Source organism: Urocampus carinirostris, chromosome 15 (genome assembly GCF_059441175.1).
Source record: "Urocampus carinirostris isolate Australia breed hairy pipefish chromosome 15, RoL_Ucar_1.0, whole genome shotgun sequence".
In the NCBI taxonomy this organism is placed as follows: Eukaryota; Metazoa; Chordata; class Actinopteri; order Syngnathiformes; family Syngnathidae; genus Urocampus; species Urocampus carinirostris.
Window position 1 is genome coordinate 8066947 of NC_142363.1, and position 17166 is coordinate 8084112.

General features: G+C 37.8%; 1 protein-coding gene across 4 annotated transcripts; it reads right to left on the reverse strand.

Moving 5' to 3' along the window:
- Positions 1-722: 722 nt before the first annotated feature.
- LOC148351450 (protein tyrosine phosphatase type IVA 2-like) lies at positions 723-17166 on the reverse strand. 4 transcript variants are annotated; one of them, XM_088354145.1, is made up of 9 exons: positions 17030-17166; positions 16239-16379; positions 13332-13453; positions 11822-11944; positions 11601-11717; positions 11442-11534; positions 9799-9929; positions 6202-6276; positions 723-4165 (listed from the first exon to the last, which is right to left on the reverse strand). In XM_088354145.1, exons 5-9 carry the CDS (start codon positions 11694-11696, stop codon positions 4054-4056), a joined length of 507 nt encoding a protein of 168 aa, XP_088210271.1. In that variant the 5' UTR covers positions 11697-11717; positions 11822-11944; positions 13332-13453; positions 16239-16379; positions 17030-17166; the 3' UTR covers positions 723-4053. The 4 variants fall into 4 exon arrangements, with proteins under 4 accessions (XP_088210271.1, XP_088210270.1, XP_088210269.1 ...); XM_088354144.1 differs by having other exon boundaries at positions 723-3831; positions 4017-4165; positions 11601-11944; XM_088354143.1 differs by having other exon boundaries at positions 723-3903; positions 4017-4165; positions 11601-11944.

The following is a 17166-nucleotide window of genomic DNA, read 5'->3' on the forward strand; positions in this document are numbered from 1 at the left end:
CAGCGGGGCAGTGGTTAGCGTGTGTGCAGCACAGCTCTGAAGTCATGAGATTGAACCTTCCTGTGTGGAGTTTGCATGTTCTCCCCGTGCTTGCGTGGGTTTCCTTTGGCCACTCCGGTTTCCTCCCACATTCCAAAAGCAAGCATGTCAGGTTAATTGGCTGGTCCAAAATTGTCCCTAGGTGTGAATGAGCGAGCGAGTTGTCTGTCCCTGTGTGCCCTGCGATTGGCTGGCAACCATTTCAGGGTGTCCCCTGCCCACTGCTCGATGATTGCTGGGATGGGCTCCAGCACCCCCGCGACCCTACTGAGGATAAGCGGTGCAGATATTGGACGGATGGACACTTAAAATGAGAAACAATGTCTGCCAGTTCAACAAAAACTTTTTAAACTTTTTTTTTAAAGGGACTTTTACTCTTTTTTTCAACTTGATCAGAAAAAAATATTGAATCCACTATCACAAATATCACCATTCATCTGCTATGATATATCCCAACTGAAATAGGTAATCCAAACAACCAATGATTAAGAAGAGGAAATTTTGAAACTCTACATTTTGTTACACTCACCGAGCTGTCCAAACTGGTTTTGATGAGTTGCAAAAAAACGTTACCATCTTTCACGTTTCAAACTTGTATGTGAAGTCTGTGCTTAAACACACTAGGAATTGCAATTTGTATACTGTGTATATGTCTTTATGTTAAAAAAGAAAAACAAAATGGGAAGCTGGCAAATACATTTTTAATGGCGCTGCTGATTGAAACATTTCTACATATTGCCCCTTAAAACATGCGTACCACTAACAATCTATGACAAGGTTCTTACATTGCAATCTTCAACCAAGACACAGTAGATACATTTAATTAGACGTATACAGGAACAATCACCTAAATTTAGCAAACATCTCAACATTTTATTTCTTCCTACATCTATTCTACATCCAGGACACCAAAGAGGATAAATTGAACTTATAGAACAAAAAATGGATACAAGACATTAATTTCAATCTTACAAGAATTGGAGGGGGAAAGAGGAAAAGGGGGAAACAACCCAACATCTTCACATTACACTATTTTTTTTTGTTGCACTCCGACCGAAGACCCACAACAGAACCAACTCCACAAGTATTAATCAGACTTTTTTTTTCCTTGAAGAAAAAACATATTCAGGCTTTGAAAAGCCAATGGGAAAACAATTGGTACCTGAAATTGAACTTGTATTTGATCTCTCTTAAGGCTACAAAGGCAGGGAAATTAAGAATTTACCATTATTCGGGGAAACAACAAATATGTATTGCAACACAAAACGATATTTGCCATGTTTTCCCAACTGATTTTGATCGAATATTGGACCACGCAGGGAGAAATTAGGAGCATCAACTTTGAAACCTTCCTCAGCGCTCAAACATTGCTTTACACAATTCTGTATTGAAAATGACCCCTTCATTGCAATGTGTCAATTAAATTAGAACTGTCAAAAAGTTGAAATAATAAATGTTGGAAGTAAAACTGAAATTCAAGAACATTCTTAAACAATTGATGTAAAAAACTTTTTGATCAAACATATTTCACAATAACTAAGTCCATGCAATGCAACTTTTTTTTAAAACTCAAAACCAACTCAGGTTATAAAAAGGCAAAACATTTAAAAGTCTGATAAATAGTAGAAACACATTTACCTGAAAATACCCTGCCTTACCAAGAGAACAAACATGCTTGAAAAACATTTGAGGAATCATTGGTATATATTAAGAATATTTATCTGTCTAATTGTAAAATTTGGAATTCTGGACAGCCCTTCTCTAGAGCCAAAGAGTTTCCTTCACAATGTTCATGCATACATTACAGTTCAAAAGTTTGGGGTTGCTTACAAATTCCTTTACTCTTGAAAGAATGTTATCTTTTCATTGAACATAACATTAAACTTATCAGCTATACACCCTATTCATTGTTAATATGGCAAATAGCTATTTTCGCTGCAAATGTCTGGTTTTTAATGCAATATCTACACAGGTGTATAGCAGCCCATTTGCAGCACCAGCACCATGTGTTCTAATAGTACATTATGTTTTGCCAATTGTGTGACAAGACTAATGGTAATTAGAAAATCCTTGTGCAATAGTCTTAACACAGCTGAAAACAGTTTAGCTGGGTAGAGAAGCTATAAAACTGACCTTCCTTTGAGCTAGTTGATTATCTGGAGTATCACATAAAGAACGGCCACAGAGAACTCTTAAGTGAAACTCAACGCTATTCTTGTTCGGAGAGAGGGAAGCTACTGCATGCAAGAAGTTGCCAAGAAATTTTTCCTACAACGGTGTGTACGTCTCCTTTCAGAGAATGTCACAGAGTAGAAAGAAAGTAGAGAGGCCCACTTCACAACCACACAAGAGGACAAGTACAGAGTCTGACTGCCCAAGAAAGCCAATCAGCGCCTCTACTTTCTCCAGAAACTGGGGAAAGACAAAACCCTGGCCCATATCACGGCACCTTCAACAGAGGCAACATTGAGGGCATCCTGAATTTGGGCATCACCGTGTGGTACGGAGCCTGATCGAATTATTGTAAGAAGACCCTCTTGCGCACGGTGAGGGCCGCGAAAAGGATCATCGATGCCTTTCTCCCCACCTCTCGCCTCACTAGCAAAACTCTTTGCATTGCAAGAGAAAGCAAACCACCCAGCGCGCAGCTTCTACAGCCTGCTGCCATCAGGCAGGAGACTGTGGAGACTGTCAAGTCAAGTCATGTTTATTTGTATAGCCCTTAATCACAAATAGTCTCAAAGGACTGCTGGCCAGGACCACCAGACTGCGGGACGCTTCATCCACCAGGCTGTCAAGATGCTGAACTCATTCCCTGCTCTGCCATATTTCCTCACAGCCACTCTCTCCCCATTACCCACTCCACCTTGAGCCCAGCTCTCCCTTATTTTCCAACAAATGGACAGTGGGTGTGTACTGCCTTCAGGAAACTACGTCACTTTAACACTTTAGTACCAAAATAAGCTAACCTTGCTCATTGCACAACTTAAATTTGCACCACTCAGATCTTTTTGTTTACAAGGTACCGTATGCACTTTATGACTTATGTGTCCGCACTGTCTATGTATGTGTCCTAGCAGTGTTTTTTTTTTTTTAATCTTCTAGACGTTGAGGGCTGAGAGAAATGCAATTTCAATTCTGTTTATGCTGCAGAATTGACAAAAAAGCTGACTGAGAGTTTCTAGTTAGAAAAAAAGATGCATCACAGGTCCTCAACCAAAAGCTTTGTTAAATAGTAGCAGCCAAACACCAATGACAACATCTACAGAGAGAAGACTCCGAGATGCTGGCCTTCAAGGCGGCGTGGCAGAGGAAAAAGGCATATCAGAAACTAGACAACAAAAGGAAGAGATTCATATTGGCAAGAGAACTGACATTTTACAACGTTTGATAAATGTGTGACTTTTTCACAGAAACCACAAAATTGTCTGGGTCTCCCCAAAGTTTTGAACAGTAGTGCAACCTTGATAAAGTCCTAATGCTGAGAACAGTGAGTGATATTGAGACATTTTTGCGGCAAAGGAAAAATAATCAGTAGAACACAGCACCGTCACTGGGAGAGTCAAATGACTCAATGACCCAATCTATTAAGACAATCAAAGTTAAAAGTCATACTGATCGCCGATAACAGCTTTTCTGCTCCTTATTTAACTTTTTTCCTCCGTCAATCCTCAACTCAAAAGGGGTTTTCGGGGAGGGGGGGACGTTTGAAGATGTTGGTGTCGACAGCACTGCAGGGGATCTCTGAAGTATCCATCCAGAAACGCATGAATGCAAGTCTTGCAGAGAAGTCTATCAAAGACCATTAAGAGTCACTGCGGGTTTATTTTGAAGGGCAACGATTGTGGTGTGGCTTTGAAATTGCTGACAAAACACAAAGATGAAAGGAAAAACGTTTTCTAGCCTCAATTGAAATTGCTTTTCGGATAACCTTAGCATTATCTTCAACTACATGGTATAAGAACACGTGTGTGTACCTGACGTGGAGATCGAGGGGACACCTGTGCTCGTTAACTACTGAATTGTGCAACTCTGACTGTTGAAAAATTTGGGGCGCAAGCAAAGTTTTGGTTTGTAGTTTTCCAGGAAGAGCAGCTGCTTGGAGTTGAATGCACCACGTCGCTTCCTGGAAGACAAGATTTCAAAAAACATGTTTGAAATGCTGTAAATCCTGGACTACAAGACGCTACTTTTTAGACACGCTTAAACACTGCGGCTTTATCTACGGTGCAGCAACTTTTTTTTTTGTGGCGGGGAAAACATTTTTCCCCAGCAAAAGTTAGACATGATAAATGAGTACTTCACAGAGGTCCAATTATCAGGTTTCATTCACCTTTTTCATGGAAATTTTTTCCTTTTTTTTCCAGTACCATCAAAGGAAGAAACCCAGCGCCCAAGAACGTTTTTTTTGGTTTGCTTTGATGACAAAAAAAGTTACTACCTTGTTGCTAGATCATACTGTGTCAATAGGATCTTATATAAACTGACATTAATTCTGCCGTTTTAAGACAAGTGTCTTAAAACAAAGAAAGGGCTCTATAGTATATATGAATTGATTCCAAAAGTGGAAATAAAGAAAAAAGAACAAAATTGATCCAAATTTGTACTCATTTTAATGATATTGATTGCTCCGAATCAGAGTGCATTCAATTTTTTTATCTCGGAGACTGCTGATCTTTTCATTTTTGTTTTACCTAGTTTAATTTATATTTGTGTGTGAATTTGTTAAAATAGAATTGTAAACCTTTTTTGTTAGGCAATTTATCATTTATTTTTAGCACTGAAAATTTAATGATCACAATTAAATGCACGTCACACTGGGTATTTGTATATTGTATTCTTTTTGCTTTATTATTGTATTGTTCTCAGCTCAGGGATGCTGCTGGAAATGTGAATTTCCCTTTGGGGATGAATAAAGTATCTATCTATCTATCTATCTATCTAAATCTTAATTGATTTGCATTTTCAGGGATTTGGTGTTTGACTTTGAATCTTTTCAGTGCGCAAAAAGCCAAAATAGTTTTGTATTTTACAGTGTGAATATTTTAATTTTGAATCATGAGTTTTTAGGGTATCTCCTGCAAATAAATTAAATTACTATTTACTAAATCGTGATTAACATAATTAATAATAATAGAAATCTGTTTTGGTGCCGTTAGGAAGCGAAAAAAAGTGTTTTTTTTTCTCAGTGAGCCGAGCCCGAAAAAGAGCCGAAGTTCCTGTAACTCGTCTGACAAACCTGTCCTCTTGGATGCGACAGTAGAGGGCAGTTATACTTCACATGACTCAATGAGCACTAGAGCCACCATCTGCATCATTTTTACGCACTTTTGTATTTGTGTTTTTTTACAAGCATTGTCTATTTAGTCGGACTGCCAGAAAACACACCAGTGGAAATAATTTCAAGCATTTTCGAGCACTTCTCCGAAGCATTTTTTTGATCTTGAAAACACATTAAAATTCCAAGCATTTAAGGATTTCAAACACCTATATATTGTTAATACGAATAATTGTTGATGAATTGTCTTTATCATTATCATTATTGATCCCACCAACAAAAAAGATATATTTTAGGGTGGGTGTAAGCCAAATAAATTCCTCATTTAATGCATGGTCAATCGAGTTAAGACTGTCAAGAAAGATAACAAATTCAAGAATTTACAAGCATTTAACCCAAAATTGAAGCAATTTTCAATTCATGAAAACACATTAAAATTCAGCAGAAATTCGAGCATTTTCAAAAATGTCATGTACCCTTACGCACCCTGAATTGAATTGTATGACTCATCAACTTCTGCTATAGTGAATCGGTCAGGAATGCGGGGGCACTTTTTAGAGGAAAACGTTGCATCAAATTTGATAATTTTGGCGTTTGGGTGCCAAATTCCTAGAGTGTGCGTGGCACCGAGAAAAACAGCAGTCTGAAGCCAAAAGCGTCAACGCCCAATTCCCAGTGCAATTGCCGCCAGGATTAAAATCTGGTGAGGTTTGTGCAAAGACAAAATTACGTTTTGTTCTTAAATTTGAGCGTGCGGCTTTTAAGTAGGTACACTCAGTAGTCCGGAATTTATGGTACTCACAAAGGCCAGATTGAAGTTACCGCTTGTGAGGAAACTGTGCCGTTTCATCATGTAATACCACCAAAAAAAAGGATGTACTCACTGTCTTATCAAGTGAACAGCATCTTCATACGCCATCCCGGACTCGATTAAAGCAAGGGCTACCAGCACTGGAGCTCTGCACACACACACAAAAATAAATTATTACAAAAAAAAAATTACAAAACCAAGCAATTTGTACAATTCAGAACGTATATTTGGTTATTTTTAGGCTTATCCTCAATAAATGTGTTTTTTTTTCATGTGTACTTCAGCTTGAGATCATGAACACCATCCTGGTTGAGACCTGACCTATATGCAAAAGTAGGGGATGGGACTTCAGTACAAATATCTATCTATCTACCCTGGTCATATCCCTCAAGAGGGGTGACCGACAGCAAGACAAACGCATAGAAAAACAAAGAAAAAAAAAAAGGGAAAAAGGAGCAAAAAACACACACAAAAATCATTGGACCATGGCCAACCCAAATGCCCGAACACCCAAACAAGTTAAGCACCTCGGCACCCAAGTTGGTCATGCTTTCGTCCCTTCAGATGAAACGGGAAACAAGAAAGCGGCCATGTCACTCGGGTCAGGGTGACACAACACACTCTTCTGTTCAACAGCAGGGCCCGACAGCTTTTACTGGTTTACCCCTGCCGCATCAAACGGGTGCCCTGCTCATCCCTTAGAACGAGTCTAAACATCCCACTATCCTTTTTACAACACCTCTTCACCAACAAGAGCTTCCACAATATTTAGACCTCTTTCCTGCAGTGCACTCATAACACCAACCATCCACGTCAATCGCGGCCTTCCTCTTGGTCTCCTTCCATTTACTTCTGCTCTGTAGTAACAGAGCAGTAAAAACAATAATGTTTATAATTCAAACCAAGGACTAACAAGCTCAGACAGTTTCTTCCATTGGGTGATCCCTTCACCAGCGAGAAAAACTGGACTAGACTGAAAAATATATATCTTGCAACTTATTTGGTAATTTTTGTTGCAACTAAGGATTATGGTAATAATCGATGAATCAGACGATCACATTTTTAATTTTCCTCCTATAATCAAATATTGAAGTTGTAGACGGAAGTGAAAGAATATTTTATGACGTGAAACAATAAAAAAATACAAGTGTTTGTCCAACAACAATAAAAAATACATACAAATGTATGCTATTCACTTGCAAATGTTCAAAATACTCTACCACCTTAACTTATCATAAGAAACAAAAACAAAAAACTACATAAATTATATGTGTAGCAAAACATGTATCCACATGTAAATCCACTTTTGTAAATGTGATCAACAAATGTGTTTTTGTTAAATCTTTGAATATAATAAACCTTCTTATTGTGCAAATTATATATTTATATAATGCTTAAGAACATGCCCCTGGTAAAAAGTGGACGAAAAAAAAAAAATGCGATCCTACCATTTTTTTTCCAACTGCATCAAGCTTTCTTATTCAACTTTCATTTCAAAAGAAACTGCTCGCCTCTTCTTTACACTTTACACTGACCACATCAAATGGATGCACAAGATATTAAACAATAAAAATGTCAAAGTTCTTAGCGTGCTAGAGATACATTGCAGTGTGTTTAGATTACACACAAACTAGGAAGCAGAATACGGATTTCTTTTTTGGGGTGGATGCTGAGTGACCTCTCACAGCACCACAACATGCCGGTAGCGGCAGAAAGAAGCACTACAGTAATGTCCTCTACTCCAAAAAAGGTGCACACAATACAAAATCTAACTTACAGCAATGTCCAGATATTTTTTGACATCCCAAAAAAAAATGTTCGTATCTTCTGTTTTTTGTAAGTAGGGAAGCGTCTGTATACTTTTATAAAAATATTCTCTAGGCGCCCTCTGCCTGACCAAAGTGGTACAACCTAAACTTCACAACAAGATCCAATGCACTTATTTGCATTGATGTTACATGCACATCAATCACGCAACACGAAGAATCGATGAGGTAATTAGCCGCCAACGCTTTTAATCGATTTTAGCAATTTGTTGTTGCAGCCCTACATTATAACTTATGCCAGTCTATGAAGCACAATTGTTGTAAATATTTTGGCCTATTTATTCTAACTTGTATTTTTCTCTTTAAAATATCATGTGTTAACATGGAGGGTCATGTCTCATCTTGTTTCACTACTCTGTAATCAATGACAAAGACTATTCAAATTGGTTCAAGTGAAACGTTCAAAGATAAGGGAGGTAATTGTTAATGCAAATGAAAAAAATACACTGAAAAACGTGTCTACCTTCAGTAAGAATGTATTTATAGAAGGGTTCTTTTTTACTATGGCGGGATTTCTTTTTTTAACTTTCATGAAGTGAGATCGCTTGATAGTACCATCAGCAAAGGCAACCTCCCGACTGACCTTAGCGTGGACCGACCAGCTATTGAGATAATGTCTAAGTGCAATGTTTAATTTACATTTTTAAACATTCAATGTTACAGATGTGAAAGACGTTTGCAAGTCATCCTTCCTTGGTGCTACGGATATTTAAATAGTTATTTTTACAACCCACTAGAATAAAGGGTTAAAACTGTTTACCCTGCATCTCACGGTTTTAGAAAAAGCATTGAATATACAGCCAAGACAAGAAAGTCGAGGCTCAAGAACAACTCTGCCAATGCCATTTAGTGACCAAGCCTAAACACAGATATGAATATAATTGAACAAATGGGTGTCGACTATTACCGACACAGTAAAGAGAACCTAAATAACAATAGATCAACTAATTAAGTGTTGTTTTTTTTAACAATACCAACCTCTTCTCTGTTCACTGGGTCATGCATACAATACAGTATAGTGTTGTTGACCCACATTTTGTACCATGGAGGTGAAGATATTTTTTTTTGTTTTCACCCAAAAAAAAAAAAACATTGAAACCCTTTGCCCAACTCCTAAAGCATCTTGCGACCCTGCAATAGTTTTTGTATGATCTATTACCACTATATGGCAGGAATGGCTTGGATCGGTTCTTGGTTGATCCAGAAAACTGCTTTTGTCTTCAGGATGAGTGCAGACTAGACTAGGTGAGGTGATCAGAGACAATGCCTAAATACCAGAAGAAAACAGCTACAAATATTTTAATTAAAATTAAGTGTCTCTGCATCATCATAATTGCCATTCAAACTAAGGGGGGAACACTATGTGACGAGTAACTCTTTTTCACCAGTGAATTTACTGGGAAAAGAAAACAGTGAGATTTTTACCTAAGTTGGATTGCATCTTTGTGTAGCTGTACAACTCAATTTTCAATAGGCCTTCAAAAAAAGGTCAAATAAGCTGGCAGACAGCACTCGAATTTGAGACTAGGACTGGCAATGATTGAGTTAATACATATAGATAAAAAAATAAATTGTGCAGCTATAGACACAAAAACCCAGTCGTTTTCCTTGATACAGTAGACTGAATAAAGCCAAAACTTGAGTGTAAGCATTGATAACTTCCACATCCATGTCCAGAATTACTAAAAAAGCCACCCCAGAATACTAATAAACTATTAACTGCAAGAATATGCCCCTTTCCCTTCGTGAAAATTTGATTTCATTATGTTAGACAACAGCTTTAGGAAACTTAAAAAAAAAAAAGATGTATTATGAAAACCAAAAAGGGAAAATGGCTAAAGTACCTTCCTAGTCCAGCAACACAATGAACAGCCACACAGGCGCCGGGCTCTTCTCGAAACTTTACTTGCAAAAGACTGAGCCAATCTTCAACCACTTGATCCGGAGGGGCAGAGCCATCATCAAATGGCATATCCTGAAACAAGGGCAAATGTAATTTAGTATAAACCATCTAGAAATTTGGGATCTCTTTTAAGAAAACACTCTTTAGGAAAGAATAATCCCCCATTTTCACAGCCTGCGTAGTTAGGGCTCCACAACAATGAGGACGCAACTCTTAAAAGCTCTCTCCACTCCTCGCGGTTTTTGGTCACCGTATGGGTTGTGGCGAAGTTGCAAAAAGTCCATTCCTGGATGTTGTCAGCAAAGTTCTTTTTCGGTCTTCTCTGCGCCCCTTGTCTGCAGACTGGAGAATGATTTTGGCCAATCCAGACGATCTTCTAACATGACCTTAAAACTGCAATTTTCGTCTGCGCAGGTGCCAGTTCTTAATGGGGTCCAATAGGGCTGTCACAATTAGGAATTGCTTGGAGCTTTGCTGTAGGAGCCAATGTCTTGCAATTGTAGAGGAAGACTGTACTGCAAGGTTCTTGTCTTTCCAGATGAGTTTGTCTGAAAAATATGGCTGTGGTTTGAGCTATCAAGGCCATGATTTCTGGTCTAACCTCTCTTCTGATATGACGGCTCAAAGATGGAGACAGGTTCAAACTTTTAGTTGTTGATCGTGATCATTTGTGATGATACCTTGGCCGTTGTTGTCATTACATTCGTTTGTTTTTTACGATAATTTCAATCCCATACTGGGTTGATGCTTTTCTTAAAAAAAGATTGACTAGATTAGCATTCCAGTTCATCTCCTGCCAATCCAGGAATATTACCATCAAAACAGAATTTAGTTATGTCCCCCAATTGGACTGTACTTTCATGTTGGTCCAGGGGTTCTGTCATAATATTCTCCAAAGATTAAAAACATGTATTGTGGTACTCCTTCCTTCCCTGAAACCTTATTGTTCTTTGGCAAGGATGTTTTATTTAAGCCTGTGTATCAAGTCTGTTCAGTAGGACCTTCATCATACTTTTACTTCCATGGCTTTCCGAATAAATAGGTAATTCGGATAGATGCAGTATGTGGAAAACATACCAGTCATTTTTATCCGTATAAAACATTTAAGAGACATTTGCAGCAGTGTGATGAAGTAGTGAGCATAGTTTAATAAGGCCTAAATAAACCGTGACATTTTTCTAAGAGGCCAATACACACATTGCTTCTGGCTAAATCTAAAATAGCCTGTTTTACACACAGTTTATTGATTTATTTTCATGTGGTCAACATTGCTGAGTAGTTAAACATAGTTCATTATTACCAGACGCTGCAAGTACCTCAGTGGCCAGACTTTGGACCTCAATGCCCTACAGATTTAGGTGCATGCGAGCTGAGGAATGTTATCCCCTGTACACTAGCAACCAGCATTTATATCATTTTAATCAATTATTTAAGATAGAATTCTAGCATTAAGGCATAATTCTTTAAAACAACGAATATTTCCCAGTTATGTGTTCACACTGTACGTGTAATAGTGTATGACTTAAACAAATATAAGGACTGGAAGTAAATATTGGGAAAATCGGATGAAAATAAATCACTTACCAGGACTCGAATGCCTTCTTGTTCCAATGGTGCCTTGTCATAAGTAGGTGCACACACTCTAACCAGGGTGTTAGCTTCATATGCCTTCAATTCCTTCCGATAAACAAATTGAGTTCAATATAACACAACAAATTCTACAGTAAATAAATAATGCCGTACCTCTATAAATCTCCCAAGTTGTGCATTAGTTGGATTGTGAGTAATCAGGAACCTTAGATTGTCGTGAGAGATTTCTACTGGGGCAAGTCGAATCATTTTCACACCCACAGAAGTGTGCTACTTAATAGAAGGTTGCAAAGGGATTTTATGACAAGATGGTAATAGAGAGCAAATTAAATTCAAAAAAAGGAAAATCCAGCTGAGAATTTAAAAATGTCAACCCATTCAGCGAAGCAAATCAAGAGATGAGAGGGAAAGAAGAAGAGGTTGAGACCACGATAAAACCAAGCTTCTGATGTTCCTCAAGAATTTTTCACATGGTATAACAGGATGGCAAATGAGTCCTGAGGAAAGAAACAAAATTAGGTACATTTTCAACTTTCATTAAGAATTTCTCTTATGTAGTGTCATTTATGGACTGTAAGGTGCGCCCTAAAACCACAAATTGGCAGACTCAATACAATTGTAAATTTGAACATAACCTGCACCAAAGCCTAACCACCAGGCCACTAGGAACATTGATGACATAGGAAAAGGCATATGTTGCAGAGGTGTCGCAGGTTTTATTCCTAAATCCTCAGACTTAATTGTCAAAGGGTCCTTTGGCAAGACACTGAACCCCTAATATCCCCGATAAACAGGTAGGCGCCTTTCATGGCTTTCTTCTTATCAGCATGGTTTGAATAGTAAGTGTGAAGTACATTGTAATGCGATTACCATAAACTATTATTTGAAAAAATATATTAAATTAAGGCATTAAGTCTTCTCATTATCTCACAATTTTGAGTCATGGTACCACATTCAAGTGTTGAAAATAAGAAAAGGGGATTAAAACTATAGAATTTTGTTTCACTTTCTCTCAGCCTAAACTAAGCATTGTAAGTGACAATTGTTGAATATGTGCAGCCATGTATTTCTTTCTTTCATGAAAACAGATTTACTTCCGACACCGCCTTTCTTTTTATTGAGTATAGAATATTATGTACTTTGTAAGGACTTTTTCGGTGCCACAAACCGGTTCAATGTCAGTTAATGTGAATATTCTCGTGGCCCAGTCAAATAATATCATCAACAATGTGGTACCATGACTAAAAATAGTTTGATGATGACATAAAATATAATGCTTTTAACGTGTGTCATCTGTGTCTCTAGTGGATAGGATTCAGCGCACTGCCCCTGTCGGGATCCAAGTTCACTTCCCATTGCATCTAATTTATGAAGTTGTGATCAGGCTAATCGACAGATTATAGGCACAAAGGTTTGGGAATTTGACGATATCAGCATTTTTTTTGTTCCACGAGCAAATACTAGGTCTCATGCAGCCGAGACTCTCTTGAATCTCTTGCTCCTACTCCTTCCCTCCTGCTACCCACCCCACCGCTCAGGATTAGATCAAAGGTTAAGCTATTAAAGTTGAGTTTTTAACAAATAATTTATGTTTTTTCGTGCAATGTTTTTACAATTTCTTGCAGCAAATTTTAGGCTTTTACAGAAAATGATTATCGCCCTCCTTTTGAAACTAGTAATAGGTATCGGCCCCTAAAACCCTTATTGACTGATCAATCATGCACAAACCTAATCACTAATTTATTTTAGTGCAATCCTAGCCCTTACTGGAGTTTTATTTCAATTCACCTTATTGTCTGGTACGCCTTATATATGAAAAGAAATATGACACTGGGGGGGGAACCTCATAATCCGGTGTACTTTTTTGTGCAGAAAATATGGTACCTGTGACTACGAGAGTAAGGAGGACAATGTTGTCTTTCTGGTTCACTTGTCGACAATTAAGAGCAGGTGCTGGGCTTGGCAAAACTCCCTTTCACGCCTCGCAACTGCCATGCATGAGCAGCCTGAGAAAGAGAAACAAAACAATTGTGCGTTGTTCTTTCAGTTGGGGTTTAATGGTGTAACACTTCCATTTGTTAGGCTCTATTGTCCAAAAGCTCTTAAAACATTGTGTATTATTTAGCGCTTACTACTGGTAGAATTAAAAACAAAAACAAATTACAACCGAAAACGAGTGCTACAAAGCACAAGGAAGATTACAAACAACAGATACTCAACGTGACCAAAACGCACCATTTCACTTCCCATTTTTTGCCCAGCCTTTTTGAAATTTTTAGGAACCTGTGGCAGCAAGATGGTGGACAATTATGTCAGCTAGTTTTAGATGAGGCTTGGGTTATGTAAAATAAGTGCTTTTTTTCCGACTTACAGCTGTTTTTGAAAATGCATATATCAGGAATGTAAGTTCATGAATTTAAGCTAATACACACACACACAAACTAATGTCTATACATATATAGAAATATATCTATCTATCAGTCTTGGGACCGAGAGGTTGCAGGTTTGATTCCCAAATCCTCAAAGTTATATGTCAAATGGTCCTTAGGCAAGACACTGAACAGCTAATGCCCCCAATAAGCAGGTAGGCGCCTTGCATGCCTGACTCCCTATCCGCGTGTGTGTGAATGGTAAGAGTGAAGTACAATATAAAACATTTACTATTATATAAATATTGAATATTAATTTTAATCAAAATATATACCAAATTATGAAAAAAAAGTCAAAACTTGCTGTGTTGTATTTTGAGTTCTTGATGCATATTAACAAATTTAGTGCCAAAAAGGGATATCATTAATTCATTTGATTTAATTATGAGTGTTGCAAAAACAATTGAATTAAATAGTCATATAAATTAGATACAAATGTAAAATGCACATGTAAAAATCTGCCTGTTCAGAAATGAATATAGTCACTGCTATTCTAACATGCATATTTTTGTCACTTTTTATTTTTGAATGAATGGAATGCTTACCAAAAAAGGCAAAAGAAATAAAATGTATTTTTGTAAGAGTAGCAACAATATGATAAAAATTTAATATGCCTACATTATCTTCGCTCTCCGCATATTGCTGTGGTATTAGTTTACAGACAGTATTGATCCAATTTTTCCTCTTTAACAGTAGTTTTATCACACCTGCCTCGATCCAATGAGGCCCCACAATTCAAAATGTTTGCCAACCAAACCAAACACCTTGTGAAATGTTGGGCTAATAAATACAATGAATAAATTCCTACATAAATAAGTGGGGTTTGGTCACTGCATTAGTCCTTGTGCTTTTTAGCACTTGTTTACGGTGCACTGCACAGTAACATCTAGTATACAGCAGGGGCCGGGAACCTTTTTAAACAAAGAACGATTAACGCAAACAATTTTCAACTTTTTTTGAGAGAGCCATACTACTTTTTTACGACAAAATTCAACAAAACCACCAAACCTGCTAATTCTTTAATGCATTTTATTTCACTATGTGACTTTTGGTGATTTCCTATGATGTAAAAAATAATATTGCCGGGGCACATATCAAAATAAATACTCAATACCACTTACAAATGTGTCTCCCTCCCGCACTTAAAATCTTGAGGCTCGTTTTGACTGTCACTTTTTTCTTGAATAATGGATTCAAAACAAGGTGAGAGCAGAGTTTCTTTTTAAAATTATGTCACAAAATACTGTAAACGAAATGTATTTCCCTTCTACGCATTGGGCGTGTGTAAGAGAAGGGGGGATGTAATGTGTGTGCAGAGATCCGCCAACCCAAACTACTCATAAAATCAAATTGCTGCGGGTCCTTCGTTGCCATTTTTGAGTGTTTACGTTTTTTTTCTGTGGGTTTTCATCATATACTGTTTCAACAATGAACACATTTTGTTTTGTGAGCTCCCATATGCAGGATTTCTATGCCAGGTACAGCCAGAACTGTTTGTTCTGTTGGTTTCAAAGTTATGCATGGACTTGCCCCTTGATATCTTGCCGCATTAATTTCCCCCCTATGTTCCTGCTCGGAGCCTTGGCTCAGAAAATGCTGGTCTACTAGTGTTGCCAAGAGCCAAAAAAACGACCTGCAGTTTCAAGAGCAATCTCCATTCAGGCCTGGGTGCTGTGGAATGCTCTGCCCTCAGATTCTATCGGCAACCAAAGTGGAACTGTTAAAATCTAGGTTTAAAACACGCTTATATTCTATAGCTTATGAATGGCCTGTTTCATGTTGACGATATCTGTGTATTGTTTGTTGAAGCCCTTGCATCATCCATTGCAGCCTAGTCATCCTGGAAGGGAAATTACTTGACACCTTGACTGATTATATTGATATAAAACTGAGTTTTATACATATACACTGAACATACCCACCTACTATCACAGTAATGTTTCGGCTTCATGTGTACCAGAATCGGCATCACATACAAATGATCCAGCAAAGATATGCAAGACCTTAATTTTATCTTAGAGCAATATCTATTCATGTAGAGACCTATCTGGCTCCCGAGCTATAGGTTCCCAAAATACAGTGTCCATTTAATATATCGAGTATTAGATGGTAAGGCGCCCGCTTTGAGACTGGGAGGTCGGTGGTTCGCGCCCCGGCCGAGTCATTCCTAAGACTTAAAAAGTGGTCGGCGGCGCCCTCTGTTGGCTGCGGCTGCATCGGCTCGCTACAACGGGTCAGGTGCAATCGACATTTCGTTCTGTGTACATTGTTACACAGAATGACAATACAAGGAAATTATTATTATTATTATTATAAGATTTTGCTAGAAACAAAAAAAACGGTGTACCAAATAATTACTCACTGTGATGTGACCTGAGAAGAGCGTTCATTGAGCACACACAGGACAATGTAACGGCTTCTGGATGTAGACACACCATTGATGAAGATTCGCTTGTTTTGGTTCTGCTCACGGCTGACGACGGCCTGCTAGCTAAATGCTAACCTGTTGTGCAAGCAAAAACATTGGCTTAGTAAATAGTGACAATACAATTATTTTTAAATACATTATTTTACAAAACAACGAGATCATGTCGTGTCAAAAAGCGAAATCCAAGGTGGAAAATACATGGATGTATATTTAGCACATTAGGGTTGCAAAAATCGATACCTAGCTTGCCCAAAAGCGACACCGGGTAATACAGTTAAGGTTTATAGGACATAGATATTCGTTATAGCTTTTTTTTTTTTTTTTTTTGGTTTGAACAAATTTATTGACACTAATAACAGAAAAAAACAATCATGACAATCTCAACAGCAATTAAGCACATTCACAATATTATATTTCAATATGACTTTTTTAACAGCAAGCACAATGTCACAATGTGAGGTTTGAACAACCCTTCTCGAAAATCTTAATAGCAACCAAGCATATTCACAATTTCATTACATAACATCTTTGTAGCTGCAAAACCAAGAAGTGAAACTGTTATCAATAAATGTCTTCCAAAATGGATCGCTAGCAAAGCACTGTATTCAGGAAACGATACACACAGTCATGATTACAAAGAGTCTGACGTGGTAATTATACAACGACACTGCACAGAAAGATTGCAAACATCTAATACCAATATTGTTGAATTGAACTGTACTTACAGCTAATTTTGTCCAGAAATGTTCTGAAAAGGCAAGTGACAACTACAGGTCACTGCAACCGGAACACAACGTAATAAAGGCAGTTCCTACGCTGCGAACGCCTTCTTCCTCTTATTTTGCGGTTGCTATTTCTGTTT